Genomic DNA, 16603 nt, shown 5'->3' with positions numbered 1-16603 from the left:
AAATGTGCTTCTTAAAGTATAGGTTAGACTTGCTATCCTGCATTCAAAATTTGCCACGCTGGATAAAAACCAAAGCTGGCTCCCTTTGTCGGTTATGCGGCTCTGCGCAAGAGGACATGCTGCACTTGATTTGCTCCTGAGAGAAACTGCTGGACGAACGGAAATACTTGTTGAAACACCACTTTAATCAACGCGAGATACACACACGAAGGAATGCAGTTCTTGCATGTTTTTCATCCCATGATCCTCAGCTGAACTGCAGTTTTGTAAAATCTATGAAGGCCGTGGTAAAGAAGATGCAAAAAAACTAATCTTTAAGGGTTTCGATATAGCTGACTAAACATTACACCATCCACTGTCATTGCTGACTTCATGAGGATACCGGGAAAGCAAAAAAAATTATTTTATAACACAACTAAATTAAACTTTTTAAAAAGTAATCGCTCAGGAAGATATCCTGTCTAAAAGTGAACTGAGGAAATGTGACTGTGATATACCGATTTTACCAAACACGTAGTTTTTAATGTTTCTTTTAATCTGATGTGTACTGTAATGGTTTTAAGTAACTATGCTAAATAAAATTACTTACTTACACTAGTGCTTGAAATCTGAGTTATGGTGGCCCTGCAGGGGAAGAGTACTTCAGGGTGTGATCTCTGATTGGCTGAAGTTTGGTTCTATTAAAACAATGTGAATTGGTTAACCATGTCAATTGAATTCTCTATAGCTGTTAATGCGATGTATAGCACTGCTGGTTATAATTGCTGTGGGACTCCCACCATGACGACAGACGATTCAAGCATGAAAGATATCAATACTAGAAAACCACAGTGTACAGGTTAGGTAACTTGTTTAATAATGAGGAATGACCAAGACTAAAGCATCCAAGGCTTTGCTTTTGAAAGGATTTAAAAGCACAGCTGAAAGAATCCATATCCAGCCCATGATAAAGAGGCAGGATATACTGTGCTTGATTCTTCAACTTATTCTTGCATGACCTTGGTGGTTGGATGTTGGTAAGGCTCTGTGATAATCGGGCCTGAGTGGTGAGAGCATACATGGCTTGGTTTGAAAGAGGACTCTTGCATCAGTGCTTACTTTTAGGTAGGGTTGGTTGCTTCATGCTTATCTAGGATGAGGAGACAGCTGTTGATAAAAGCCACCTGTGCGAGAATCCAGAGAAAACCAGTCTAAACTTTGAGTAGATACAACAAATGGGGACACACCAATAAGACCTTCTCTTCACCTTAAATCCCCACACCTTCCCAAAACAAGACAGCGACACAAATATTCCCTTTAATTCTGCATGTGAAGATGGGAGTTTATTTTGCATTGGGCTCGATTCTGGCACTGGCTCTAGATTATAGTTAAAAGTATTGAGCAGACTAGTGCAGTCTGATTTAGATATCTTGTCCTTCTTTGATCTTTCCCAACAGATCTGCTGGCCAGCGTCGTTTGCAGAGAAGGTAGGCTTGCTCACAGAGCTTCTTGGGAAATGTTGCACCTTTACTCACCTCCAGTCCCACCCTTTGGTCATTCTGTGTCCTCAACTCTGCAGTAGTGGAGTTGAGGTAAGTGTACTGTGGGTCAGTATTCTGCTATGTTGCTGGTGTCCATGCCTCCTGTTCAGTGCTCCTTCTCTCGAGCTAGGTTTGCACTCTACAAATACCAACACATCCATCCTCACCCTTTCGGGTCTCTGTAAAGTTACAGAGATGTGTCCTGCATAACTGGCACAGATGGGGCCTTTGGTTGGGTTTTTGTGAAGTCTTGGACATCATGACGCACGTTTCCTGTACAAGGCCAAATGCATTCTAGTCTTATAATGGGGTTGCCTGTGCTTCGACTGAATGTAAGTCTCCCTTTATCATATGAGCTAGCAATTTGCACAGAACTTGAAAATCCAGATGTAATCATATGTAACATTCCGTACTCTGGCTCATCTCCTTGCCAACACGTTTCACCAGAAGGATATCAGCTCATCGTCCTTGGATTTTGCCAGCAAAATTCTGAACCTGTCTGCCTCACAACAAAAGTTTGCCCTGATTTTTCTTTTTGCCGTTGGACCTTTGGAGAGTGTAGGTTCCACATCCAAGTTGACCATGTCCTTTAAGGCTTAAAACGTTGTGGGCCAGCAGTCTCTCAGTTATACTATCTATTCTGCCACATATTGTTTCCCCTCAGGGCTAACCATGTGTGTGCTCGCATCAATGCTTCTTCCACTTCCTGTCCTGCATCACCAGAAGCGCCATGGTTTTGGAAAAAAGTTGCTAGGTAATACGCTTTTCAGTTACTCCTGTCACAAGCTTAATTCAGCTATGGTATCTCTCTGAGATCCAAATCCAGTTAATCATAACAACAATCGTGTTACTTGGAAAGGTTTCAACGTGTCGTGGCACTTAGGCAGTGGGTACTATCCTTTTAGATTATGATTGTGGTTTGCATCTTAGACCATCATAAGTCTCGAGGAAGGAGGCACTAGTAGCTGCTGTCACAAGAATCACTACCTTGGGTAACTTTCTTTCTGTTTTGTAACTTTGTTAGGAATGCCATTTTCACAACTTTTCACCACCAGTTTGGTGCTCTCATTTTTTCATACTGATTCAAAACATCTGTGGTTTTAGTTTTAGTTTTTTTTTCTTTTCTCACTTCTCTTAGCATGTGAATTATTTTTATGTTGGGCTTTTCTCAACGGTCTGCACTTCGGCACTGTGGGTATTAGTGGTCCTATCTAGTTGTAATAAATGGGAGCTTGAAAGTTTGAGTTATGTCCTGCAGTTTGAGGGATGTGACACTTTGAGTTGCATAGTACTTACATATTCCCTTTATATTTACAGGGGTGCTTTTATTTTATGTGGATCCTTTCCATTGGCAGGCAGTGACTGACCGTTAAGAATGTCCATAGAATGAACATTATTGAAGCATGTATTTGAGGCCTTCCTCTGGTCTTTTCAGGTCGCTGGTGGCTAACTTAGCTGCAGCCAACTGCTATAGCAAGGAGAAACACCTGGACCTGGAGGAGAACTGGAAGCTAGTGGAAAAGGCTCAAGTGTACTACATTGCGGTAAGATGACGTGACACTGTCTAGCTTGAGGAAGGGATCAATATGGCCTGCTCAGTTATATTGTCCAGTCTTGCTGCTTGTACTCTGGTTCTGGTTAGTAATACAGCGTTTGAAACATGAGTTGATTTTTATCTCCAAAATGTGTTAGAATTGTATTGGCTGGTTGGTTTAACTTGTGGGAACTCCATTATAACCAGTTGTGAAACTTTTTCACCGTTCTTATGCGATGTTGTACAATGTCTGTTTTAGGCATATGTTTCTCTTGTACCAATCTCATGCCGTCGTGGTGCACATACTTGTAACTTTGCTTGCTTCTCCTTATTATGAACAAGCGCCATACCACAGATGCCAAATCACTTGTGTGAACCTGCCTCCAGCTCTTCCATGCTACTTTTGGGTTTTAAAGCACAGTTCTAAATCTGAACTGTACTTTTCAAGAGTCAAACACATTGTGGTTGTTACTTACTCTTTTAAACGCTCGAGTCTCACTTTAGACAAACCGTGTACTAGATCCTAGGTACAATTCAAAACTAATTTTCATCATTAACTTTATTTCAGTTCGAAGGACCATAAATGTACACAATGCAAGAAACATACATGCACAAAAAAGATCATAAAAGCATTGTATTCAAATACCAGTGTACACATTAGAAAAGACCAGTCCTAAGACAGGAATTGGCCGATGCTGCCCTTAATTTAGACCAAAATCTAAAAAAACGAAACCTGAAAAAGTACTCCTAAAGGACCCGCTATGTCACCTGGTTTGAATGTATTATTTACATTAATTCATACATTTAGTCTTTAATTCGGCTTTTAAAAATCATAAAAGTTCATCAATCTATTAAAAACACATGAGTCAAATAAGTATACATTAAGGTCCATATTAAATTAAGACGTTATAAGCCCTAGTTTTAATCGCCAGTGAAACTCTCTTTACTAACACACCATATAGAAAAAATAAATCTAAATACTATTGCGTGGTGGAGTTTGTGTTTCAGTATTCAAAGGGCCTCACGGTGGTTAGGGATCCCTATCTGCCAACAGATTTGTACTATCCACATTTGTCTTGCTCTTGTATATGCTGGACAAGAGAAAAGTACATGTGCCTTGGTTTCTTTTGCTGTTGCACAGGAGGGTCATTTCTGATCTATTTCCCTCAACCAGGCACTCGTAAAAGTGTACAGGCAGAGTAATGCAGATACAACTTATTAGCTAATATCGCGTTGGATCTCGTCTAGGAAAGTATCATATCTATAAACGTCTTTGATCTGTATAACATTCCTAGTTGAGTTGCCCACAGTTGGACCCTTCATAAGAGAGGAAAATCTAGAGGCCCTATAGCAATTAACACGTTTTTTCTTGGAATTTGTCAAAGAGGTTGTTAGAGGGTCTTCCCATGGAGATGTGAGTCATATACTATCTAGTCAGTGTCCCTGAAATAAGAAAACCATGAAATGAGAAAACCAAGGTAGGCTTTTAGCCCGTGGCACCCTAGAAGTTTCTCTAATAATTGTCTATATGGGGTCAGCTCTGGGTCAACCAAATTCTCCTCCAAAATAGAGTTCTTAAAGCAATAACCTCCAAAAATGGGGCTCAACCCTAGATCTAATCAGAGTAGAATCAGGCAGGTGCTAAGAGGAAGAACCACTAGGTCCCTAATAAATGTATTTTCTGCCAATACAATATCTTTAACAGACTAATGTCCCCATAACTCAGCCCCATAGGTAATGGCTCCCAGAGATTGAGTATTGTATATTTCCACCAAAGGGCTAAGCGGCTTAGAAAAAGAAGACCCATAAACCTCGGCCATCCCACCAGTGTACTCTGAGCTCATTTCAACCTCTATTCCCGTATGTGAATGGCAGAGTCCATTTGCTCGTTGAGGGTGATCCCCAAATACTCAAACATGGCGACTATCTCCAGCGGAGTTCCATTCAACACTGGGTTGGTTCTGGTGGAATGCACTGAATTAAAAACCCTGAATTTTGTCTTGGCGACATTAACCTTAGGACCGCGCTGCTCGATGCAAAACGAGTTAAACCCATTGAGTATTCTTTGGATCCCCAGGGGAGATTTTGATAAGAGGGTATCATCGGTGAACATCAGGGCTGGTGGAACAAATCTTGGGAGCATTGTTGTCACTGACCCCATTTTAGGTATCCACTAGCCCATTGATGTACAAGCAAAATAGGGACTGAGCCAACACACAGCCCTGTTGTATGCCCCACGTTACTGGGAAAAGTTCAGAAAGCCCCCCAATTTCCCTTCTCGAACCTGTGCAAATTTCTTTTCAGCCTCCTGATGATATTGCAGAAGTAAGTGGGGACCCCCATGTTAGACAGAACAGAACAGACCAGAGTTTAGGCTTAGGAACTAGGTCAAAGGCAGATTTTTGATTTACGAAGATTAGATACAAGCTACCAACCTTACAGCACCACCTCTTTTCATAGAGGAGTTTGAGGCGGAATACATAATTAATGGTAGAAACGTGATGTCTAAACCCTGCTTGTAGAGTTCTAAGAGCATCATGGTTCTCTATCCTCTCTTGGAGCCGTTCTAGAATGACCCTTGAAATAACCTGTATCACATCTATGAGGCTAATGTAATTACCCGGTAGAAGGGTGAACCTTTCTTATGCACAGGGATTATTTCAGCACCGGCCCAAGTCCCCGGGATGGGCATAGCACCCAATACAGCATTAAAGATGACTAACAAATAGGGGCCCCAAACATCACGTTCTGAAAGATACAAGTCGCCAGGAATTGATTCCGAGGGCCTTGTGAGGGGCCATGTTTGAGATAACTACATGCTTCCTCCAGGTTAACTATTGGGATATCCTCATTAGCCTTTTTAGCAGTCTGGGTCAAGTCATGTGTTTGGTCAACTTTCTTAGCCAACACTCTCTCATCGGAATCCAGAACATCATAAATTGAGTGAAAATGATCTTTCCAGGCTTCAACTGTAATGTTTGTCTCAAGATTATTTCTCCCTTCTCGACTGTCAGAGTAAATATATCCCAAAATGGTTTTGTGTGTTTATTTTTGAGGTCCTGTAGTAGAGACTGTCATTCGGCTTGTTCCAGTCAGTCTTGGTCTGTTGGATGGCATCCTTATACATGGTTCTAGCACGTGAGATCCAGACTTCATCCTTAGATTTTATTGCTACTATTAAATTAGATTTAGCTTTTCTACAGTGCTCATTATACCAGGTTGGGAAAATGTTTGATCTCTCTGGACCTTGCTTCCACATAGAAGAGATCCCTCCGTGCAGCTTCACAGATGGATTGAATCTCGGCCACTTTCTTAAACCTATTTACAATGTTTGATGCCTCCATATAAGCACTCAAATTTTTCATAGCAGTCCCCATTATTTTATAAATGGTGGAAATGAAATTAAGGGACTCCTGTATTTTACCCCAATGGATGTGTCTCCTTGATGTCGACAGGCACAGTCTAGAATCAAGTGGGTCCCTGCGCTTCCCCTGCATGTTCCAGTCTTGCAATAGCATATCTAATTATGATCACTATCGTGTTGTGATAAAATAACAATCTAGAACAGAGGCCCACATTTTAGTATCCACAAAGGCATAATCAATTATAGACCCAGCTCTATTAAATGTAGGGCGCCCATATTTATCAGATGTGTTCAGCCTGTTGCAGTCCCTAATTGACTGGTTCAGTGTAAGAACCAAGATCTGTGGAGCTATAGAGGACTACTTTTTTAAGGGGCAGGGGGTATGGTTGTGGCAAGTATAGCCGACTGCCTGTCTTCTTCGTCCAGGGCACCACTCGGTCTAATGCCCAGTGGCTCAAATTGGCAATTGAAGTCACCCCATATAATCCTAAAGTCATACCTTGAAAGGGAAGATAGGAGCATTGATGATTGATCCACTACTGAAGATTCTTGGCCCCTACTGACAGTTTTTGAGTATACGTTGACCAACATTAGAATTCTAGCAGAGGTAAATTCCAGCAATACACACAGAGGGTTAGAGAACTCCATCTCCCTTGTCAAACTGCCGAAATAGGTGGCAATCCAGCTTGTCAGCCCCACAGACTCTCTACCTCTCCCTCCAGACAAAGCAGGTTTGGAAAAAGCCACATAACCAGGACACCTTGGCTTTTCTTTAGCCCACGATTCCTGGAATAGTACCATATCATATTTGTCTATGTATTCCCCCCCCCCCCCCCCCCCCCACCCCTCCCCCCATTCAATGCAGTCTAGCTTATTTCTAAAGCTGGCCACATTCCAGGATATAACTTTGATTGTGTTTGTCAAAGTTTTAATATCTAGCAGAGCACCACCTACTTTCGACTCTGCTGCCCACCCTGGGCAGACATCCTGTGTTAATAATACTAGTAGCATAGCTCATATTTGCAGGCACCTGTTTTACTCCAGCCCTTGGAACCACACCCCTATCCCTATCTCCCTGCTCTGTATTGGGAGCACCCTCATTCTCAGGACAAAGTAGCTCAAAGGCTATGGTGCAACTTAAACTACCATTAAGTCCAGCTCTGCCCTCTGTGCATCCCAGCTGGGTTGTATTCTTAGTTACGGTCAAATCAGCCCCACTTTGATGGCACACCCTGCCTTGGACACCGGGCACTCCAAACAACCTAATCTGTTGGGGGGGGTCTTGATGGGAGATCAAAGAGGCCATAGAGACTGCAGGGTCAGGGAGTCAGTCCACCCCATTTAAGACCTCACATTGTTTGTGTGTGGGTACAGTATATCTACAGGGGTCAGCTGTGTAAGGGGGTTCCAATGCAAAGTTCTAAATCTGAACTGGGTTTTTCAAGAGTCTAGCACATTGTGCTTGTTGCTTACTCTTTTGGACTCTCAGCAGCTCACTTTAGGCAAACCTTGTACTAGGATTCTAGGCACAATTAGAAATTAATTTTATTTTCTTTGCGTGTAGAAGTATGTTTTTTCTGAATAGACAAATGTGTAAATTACTTTTAAAAAAACTCCGCAAAAGAGGATTAGTAATATTTGACCTTTGCAAGCTGTATGTTTAGTGGCAGGAAGGCTTGTACCCTAGTAAATACAGCATGTTGCTTCCTGCCAATCCATAGAATCGACTCTGTGCTCTTTTAAATGTTTTTGCTATCAGAGTTCCGACATATCACCGTAAAATTGATTCCTAGTTTGGTGTTAAAATTCCCTTCCTGTCCTGGTGGAGAAGGCCAAGCAGTCTCCAGTAAGCAGCTAATTACTGTTCTTTCTCAACCTCCCTCCCAAAAGGGAAATGGCACAACTAAAGGCCAAAAAGGCAAATTGGTTGATAGAATGTGTTGTGATAATATTCTAATAAAACTACTAAAGTGAAAAATATCATAGAAAACAATTGTGCTTGCAGTACATTATGAATTGATACATGCTCCCGCCTGCTCGCATCTATTGCTTCCATTTCCAGCTGTCCAACAAGGAGATGAAGACAAGCAAGCTTGCGGGAGTGTGCTGGGTTGGGCCAGGCCAGGCCAGGCAAGGATCTTTCTCCCGGCCAAATTATTTACATGTTTGGGGCAGGTGCTAAGGTGCAAAACAAGTGTTTCGCTTTTAGTCTCCACTGCATCAGAATGATCCAGAAGTAAATCCTGCTTAGTCATTTGTACATGGGAGGCGGGAGCGTGGCATGGCGAAACCAAGGTGGTTCACTGGGTTCTCAGGTTAAAAGGACAGAGGGCTGTTCTTTTTGTTACCAACATTTGTACAAAAAAAGTATTTTCTGGAGAAAAAGTCATTGTTTTTAATACTGCAGAACTTAAACTAAATGCAGTCATTATCTGATACAAGATTTTTACATTCATCCTTTCGGAAATCATCATCTTAATATTTAGTCAGTCATTCTGGTTATATCCGAGAAGCTCACATGTTTTGTCCCATTGTTAAAATTGCTAGATTCTCAGGCTGAAACTCTGCCCCCAGTTCATGTCCACCATCATGCCTAATCCTACAATATCGTACATCCTTTCCCTGCCTTAAGTGCCTTGTAACGTCCACGCTTTACTTAACCTTATTTGGATTTCTGCCATTCACATGTTTGGACCTTGATTTGGGATGGAAGTGGGTGTAGAGAGTTGGGGTATTTATTTTTTGTTTTGTTAAAAGAAAAAAATGTGAGTAGTGTCAACCTGGTGTCTTAAATATTACAAACCCAAACCCATTTGGGGGAAATGTAATTACTCCAGTATTGGAACTTTCATAGATTCATATGCTTGAATCATTCATGTCGTCGAGATGGGAGTCCCCGGTATTATAAAATAATTGTCCTATAGACATGAACGTAAGGCTCAAGGCCGTAAAATCGTTTATAACATATCACTGTCCTTTGGTAACGTTTTAAGTTTGGTCCTATTTTACTAATCAGAAGAGACCACCCTATAGAACACGGGTACTCATAGTACGGCCCGCGGGCCGTCAGCGGCCTGGCAAGCCTTCCCTGGCGGCCCGCGGACCTTGAAGACATGTACCCGTGTTCTAAGTTTTTCTTTGTTTTTACCATGTCAGCAAACACCCCTGTGGCAGCGCGACTCAGACTCTGCTGCTCTGTGGGGGCTGGGCGATTCCCGCTATAGTCAGTGGGGCTGCAGGGGCGCTAAGAGGTTAACAAAGCCTCATTAGCATGCAAATGGTCGTTTAAAGACCTGTGAAGTACTCTGAAACGTCCCCCGATAGTTGCATGACTACGTGTGTTGCTGAAGAGTGTGGTTAAGGATTATTTTGATAAGCGTTTTGATTTCGGGTTCATTCCACTTTATTTTCGCTTATATAGGGGAGAAAAAGGAGTTGTGTATGTAAGTAAAGTTTTATATATTGACCATGTTATTAAAATAGGTTGTGAGACCTCTGCCTGACTCGGTTTACTGTTCTACATTAGATTGTTAACACCAGGATGGTTAAGCTTGTGGCAGTTGAACAATGCTAGCCGATCTATTGGGAGTGTTCTGTTTACCTCCTGCATTCATGTAGCAATAAACTAAAAGTTACTCAACCTTTTAGTTTGTATTTACTCCACACATGGGTTGAAACCGAGGGTTGTACGGCTAAATATTCTATAGCAGCCCCCTCCTTTCTAGATCAACTCTCTTTGGAGTAGAGAAACTGCAGGCAGAATAAACAAGCAACTGCAGTTCTTCCCGCACCCCTGACGACGGAGTGAAGGAGACCCTCTTTTCAAAGTACTTATACAAAGTAAAGGGTGTTGTCACAGTACAGGTTCTGCAGCTCTCCTCATGATAATGTTGATCTGACCAAGGAGGAAAAAGGCAAATGCGTGAATATGTTGGAGAGGAGTGGACCATAACCTGGGGAAAGGACTGCTAAATTCTTACTGCGTCGCTTACACAACTGATGTCACTGACTTAGTATACGTCAGCTCTTTTCCACTCAACTTAATTAATTTTGCTTTATTGAAAACGCTCTCTTCAGTCATCCCTAAAAACTAGAATATAATAATCCTAAAAAATGTAAATGACTGTGAGATACCCCAGAAGACTACTAAGGTCGTCAGTATTAAAGATAGGATGGTGAGAGCAATGCAGGACTAATCTGTAAGAATAGAACATCTGATGTGAATGGAGATGCTGTTTTATATTCAAAACTATGTAACATATGCTATATATAAATCACAAAATGCAATGGCATGGATGGCAGAATCAAGATAAACTGACTAGATGTGTTTCCAACCTCCATCAAATAAGAGCAGTTTCAGTGAATTCTAGACTGGACGACGCTTCCGTGTAGCTATTCTTTAAGCAAGATAATCTAACAGTGTCCTCTATAGATGAATAATACTACTGATATATGGCTTTGTATCGAAGTGCCTGGCAGCTGCCAATAGGCAGCTTTGCACCAAGGGCAACGAAGTGTTTAAGAACAATTGATGGAATAGTCATCCAGCTTTATCACACAAAAGGTGTAGCAAACCCAAAGCAACCAGTTCTGTGGTTACATAAGGTGTATGTCCATCTGTTAAGATAAAACAGCTTTCACCAACAGTTTGTGCATGCTTCATCATCGGTCCGTCTTCATCCCATCAATGATCATTTTGGGTTGGACTCGATCAAGACAGTATGGGAGCTCTTGATACTATATGCAGGAATCAGTGTGCCTGGAAGCTGTCTCAGCCCGGGCACACACAGGTAGGGTGAGATGACAGAGGGAGGTAGAGAAATGGAGGGAGACAGAGAGAGAGAGAGGGAGGGAGGGAAAGACGGAGGGAGAGGGGGATAGGGAAAGGGAGGTAGACAGATGGAGAGGGAGGGAAAGGGAGACAGAGGGAGGGAGACAGAAAGGGAGGGAGGGAGAGGGAGGGAGGTAGAGGAAGAAAAGGAGACAGGGAAAGGGAGACAGAAGGAGACCTCCGAGTGAGGGAGACCTCAGAGTGAGGGAGACCTCAGAGTGAGGGAGACCTCAGAGTGAGGGAGACAGTGGGAAATAGAGGGAGACAGAGGAAAGGAGACAGAGGGAGGGAGACCTCAGAGTGTGGGAGAGGGAATGAAAGAGGGACGAAAGGAGAGAGAGAAACAGAATGAGGGAGAGGGAAACAGAATGAGGGAGAGGGAAACAGAGAAGGAGTGAGACAGTCAGAGTAAGCGAGACAGAGGGAGAGCGGGAGTGAGAGGGAGTGAGACAGTCCGTGTGAGTGAGAAAGATGGAGACGGAGAGGGAGGGAGGGAGACAGAGAGAGACACAGAGAGAGAGATGTGTGTATGCCGGGTCTGATGGCTCAGTGGACGAAGGCATCCGCTGAAGGGACCTATGATAACCCTCATGGTCAGTTTTATTTTTTTTGGGTTGCTCTAGCCCCGCCCTCTCCCCCACTGACCCCGCATCCACCGGTGTGGCCCTCTGACACAAACCACACTGTAAATTTGGCCCCCGAGAGAAAGTTTGTGAGTACCCATGCTATAGAACATTCCAGAGAGAAGCTCCAGTCCCTCAGATGTTCTACTGCACATTGTGCTAAGGGAGTCTCCACTGAGCTTTGCTCAGTTCTTCTTTTTCTCAAGATTTGAAGGGTTTTCACCCTTTCCGCTTACTACCAACTCAGTGTTTGTTTAAGGTGATCCAAACTGACGTCCACCATGGCAGAGACCTAAATAAGGTCAATTCAGAGCCTGTGGAACTTGCAGGAAGAAAAGGCTGCATATTGCTGATAAGCACAAGGGTTGCTTCTACTCCCTGTACCCTGACCACAAACCTAAGGAGTGAAAGGTATGTTGCATCTTTTCTACAAAAACTCTTAGAGACCGAGAAGGAAGGCTTCTCTTGTGGCTTCAAAGGCTTAAAAACAGGGACACTGCGGTCTCTGAGGAGGAGAGCGATACATTTTCTAAATCTTCCTTAAAAATGCCTCCGAAACGACCTTTGGATGACCCTGCTGGCTCATCTTCAAAGCCACCTAAAAAAGTGTCAAAGTCTGTTGAGCCCACTCAGAAACAGACTGGATCTACCAGCAAAGCTTCCCATGAAGAAAGGAAGGCTTTAAGTATCAAGAAACCAGCTTCAGAACCTCCAACACCACCTATGAAACTGAAGCATACCTTCAAAAAACCTACTTCAGCTCCGCGGTTCAGCAGCTCATCTATGACACCACCATAGACGAGAAAATCCTCTTCTGAGGTGATTCTGGTAACTACAACGGCATTTTCAGTCAACACGATGACTGTATCTGCAGAGTCAATGTCCTCGTCGACTACCTCGTCGATGGGTAACGTACCTTTATCGTTGACTAGGTAAATGGTATCTTCGAAGGCTTCCTCATCGGCGAGAGGTCAACTTCGACGACTGCCCACCAGTCGACACACATCCCGTTGGAGACCTTGTACGAGTTGACGGCAGAAGTGTCATTGGCGTCACCGTCGACGAAAGTCCCTGTCTCCGGCAGTGTGCTGTCCCCGGCGATAATTCCGTTGACGGGCCAAGAAAAGCAGCCTTCGTTGATGAAGGCGATTCAGACAGTAATACAATAGTCTGACAGTCGACAAGGAGGGAGAAACATAAAATTTCACAATTACAGTTAACTCCAGCTGTAACTTCGTCTAGTCCGGTGCAGGCTCTGTTGCTATCTTAGTTCCTCGAAGATGAGGAGGACGAGGGATCTGAAGATGATAGACTTTCTGGGGCATCCTTGAGCCCATCGGACCTTCATGTTAAATATCAGGAGGATTCTGATGAAGATGGTGGTTATGGACGCCAATATTACTATCCGCAAAACACCCAAGATGATGGACGGAATGTTGCACATTGGCAAAACATTCACCCCCAGTCACAGATCTGGGTTTAATACATCTTTATTTTGCTCACCACACCACCCCAGTTCTGACATGGCCATATGCAAATCAGTCTTGACCCTGTGCCTCATGGGAACAGTCCAGACCCAACTGCCAAGCCAGGTCTTCCCTGTACCTGAATCAAGCATCCTAGGACCGGTTTCTGGCTATCAGCCGTCATCAGCCAGGATAGCTTGACTCCAGTGGCGTAGTGAGCACGGGACCCATGTCTGGGCATACCCTTCCCACATATGGCAAATAGCAAAACACACAACTGTTTTTGCATTTGTCACCCTGAGTGGGATGGGTATGCTCAGACCTGAGTCCCGTGCTCTCCATGCCACTGGAATCAAGCTATCCTGGCTGATGAGGGCTGAAAGCCCGAAACCGGTCCTAGGATGCTTGTTTACAGTCCAGAGAGGAGCTGGCTTGGCAGTTCGGGCTGGACTGTTCCCATGGGGCACAGGGTCAAGACTGATTAGCATATGGCTGGGTTCAAACTGGAATGGAATGGTGAGCAAAAAAACGATGGATTTAGGCCCAGATCGCTGTACTGGGGTGAAGGTATGACATTGTTCTGCATTCCGTCCATCAACTGTTGTTTTTGCAATATTACTATCCGCAGCAGCAATATCCCCAACAGGAGCAACAATATCATCAGCAGGAAATGATGTATCTCCCCTCAAGTCACATGACAGACCTGCAATTTATGCTGGCGGACTATGAGATTTCTGCCAGAGCAGAACATCCAACAGGCTCTGCCTCCCCCGCCTGTTTACCCACAAACACAGGTTCACTCCTCTCTTCTTCAACAGTCTCCTAGGTTTCAGCCTACTACCCAAGTTACTCATGCCCATCAGTTGTTCTCTTCTGATGAGGAAGTGGAGAGAGGAGAGATTCAACAGGATGACAGGGATTCCTACATCATCCCCACTCCGGCTTCTCCATAGCCCCCACAAGTGGATTCACCTCCGGAAGATATACGGGGTTTCCACAGACCTTCTGGAGAGACCGGCTAAGCGCTCTAATTTACCAATGCCTATGCATCAGCAGGACTGTTTTCTGCATGACTTTAAAGAGCTGTACCGGAAATCTGTAAGATATTTGCCCATTACTGATTACATATTGAAGGAGGGGCTGAGAATGCAGAATCCAGCAACTTTTCCACCAGTGTTGCCGAGACTGGACAAAAAATATAAAGCTCTGTATGATGCCAGCTTGCTTAATAGGTCACACAAAAGCAGATTCCGTGATCTCGCAGCGACGCTCTAAAAATCCTTCTGCTCCGCTGACTGCTCCTCTTGATAAAGGATGAAATCTTGATAACCTTGGAAAGCGTTTTTCAGCTATGTCAGCTCTGGGGCACTATGAATTATTGTGTGATTTTGTATTGCAAATGAATAATAATTAACTCATACCTACATTGTAAATAAACAACAATGCAGGCCCATAAAGTTTCTATGTATTTGATTGCATATTTATTGTAAATTACTTTCGTATGATTGCTGGGACCCCTCTCCTTAGCACTTAGAATACCCAGGTCCCAGTGACTCTTTGGGTTAACCCTTCTCTTTGACGAGCCATTATAATAGGCAGATGTGGTCAGACTTGGCACCATTCTTGGACAAACTTCCACCAGATGACCAGGAGGAGGCTAAGAGGATTCTTCTTGAGGGTGAATGATCTGCCTCTGAAGTGATAGACTGCTCGATGGATGTAGCGTCCACTGGTTTCAGGCAGCTAGAAGGAGCTGCTGTCTTGAGGTGTCAAGGCTGGCTCCAAGCCACCACATTCCAGGTACAGACAAAGAATCATGACCTTCCTTATAACGGTGAAGATTTATTTTGCAGCCACGTTGACGAAGCCTTACACAATCTATCAAATAAGACACAGACATGGCTATCATTCTGATAGCTCCAGTCTGGCCTTTCCAGCACTGGTACACAGAACTTCGCCTACTTTCAATCAAGTCTCCGATCCTCCTCCAATAATTTCCATCCCTCTGGACAATGAACCAGGGACAAGTGTATCCCCCGAACCCCAGTTCTCTGAAATTGTTAGCCTGAGTTCAGAGAATTTCAGCACCTAGAGATCCCACAGGAGTGCAGACAGGTGTTGGCTAAAGCAAGAGCAGACAGCACCAACAGGACTTGCTCGCTTAAATGGAAAAGATTCTCCTCATGGTGGGCATCGTCTAAAGTCAATCCTCTCCATTCACCTCCTAAAGAAGTTTTACCCTATTTACTTCTCTTGGCTCACTCAGGTTTGGCCCACGCGTCGATTAAAGTTCATTTAGCTGCCATTTCTAGCTTCCGCAGATCAGCTGATGCTCCATCTTTGTGGTCCTGCAGACTAGTTAAACGGTTTCTTATGGGGCTTTTTGTTATGTTATGTTAAAAGTGTTAAATACCGCGCACATACACCAATTGGTTTCTTGGCGCTCGAGGACCATGGAGGAGGACACAGGGAGTGTAGGCAGCTAACCGTGAGCAAGACGGAACAAATGAGTTTTCAGAGATTTGCGGAAAGTGGGGTAATCAGAAGTGAGTCGAATTGGGGGGGGGAAGGGAATTCCAAGTGGATGGGGCAAGGAAAGAGAAGCCGGCACCACCATGTTTCTTGCGTCTGAACCTGGGAATGACCAGCAGATTGTGGGCAGAGGATCTAAGGTGTCGTGAGGGAACATAAGGGTGTAAGCAGTGAGAAATGAAAGCAGGGGCAGAAGCAAAAAGAGATTTAAAGATAGTGCAGCCAAGTTTAAAAATGCAACGTTGCGCAACCGGGAGCCAGTGCAGGGTTTTTAGCAACGGGGTGACATGTTTGGGTTGCTGGAAGATTAATCTGGCTGCCTGGTTTTGCACCAGTTGGAGCCGTTGAAGATGGTATGCTGGGATCCCCACGTATAGACAGTTGGCATAGTCTAAACGTTTGGTAACCAGGGCCAAGATGACAAGAATGAGAGCCTCTGGAGATAGGAACCTTCGGATCTTCCCGATCCTGCGAAGGTGGAAGAAGCAGGCCGAGGTAACAGCATTAATATGCGGCCGCATCGAGAGGTCACTAGAGATGGTAACACCTAGGCTCTTCACGGAGTCAACTGGGCAGGGAGGGGGGCCGAGGGCAGGGGGCCAGAAGTTGGGAGTCCAAGGATGTGGGGGCCCACCAATCAGGACCAGCTCTGTCTTGCTAGGATTGAGCTTCAGCTGGCTGAAGTTCATCCACTCATAGATGGAGATTATATGATTATACCACGATTTCAGTT

General features: G+C 44.0%; 1 protein-coding gene across 4 annotated transcripts in view; it reads left to right on the top strand.

Annotated features, from left to right (window-relative positions):
* Window positions 1-16603, top strand: part of ADK (adenosine kinase) — a 723202-nt gene that overhangs the window by 445819 nt on the left and 260780 nt on the right. For 2 of the 4 annotated variants that reach the window (XM_086921818.1, XM_086921820.1), the window contains exons 6-7: window positions 1437-1466; window positions 2956-3064. In XM_086921818.1, the coding sequence (XP_086777944.1) occupies window positions 1437-1466; window positions 2956-3064 (139 nt within the window). The remainder of the gene's footprint in view (window positions 1-1436; window positions 1467-2955; window positions 3065-16603) is intronic. The other 2 variants (XM_086921819.1, XM_086921821.1) reach the window with 1 other exon arrangement.

This window comes from Lissotriton vulgaris, chromosome 5, assembly GCF_964263255.1.
Source record: "Lissotriton vulgaris chromosome 5, aLisVul1.2, whole genome shotgun sequence".
In the NCBI taxonomy this organism is placed as follows: Eukaryota; Metazoa; Chordata; class Amphibia; order Caudata; family Salamandridae; genus Lissotriton; species Lissotriton vulgaris.
This window is presented reverse-complemented; position numbering and strand designations above follow the sequence as displayed.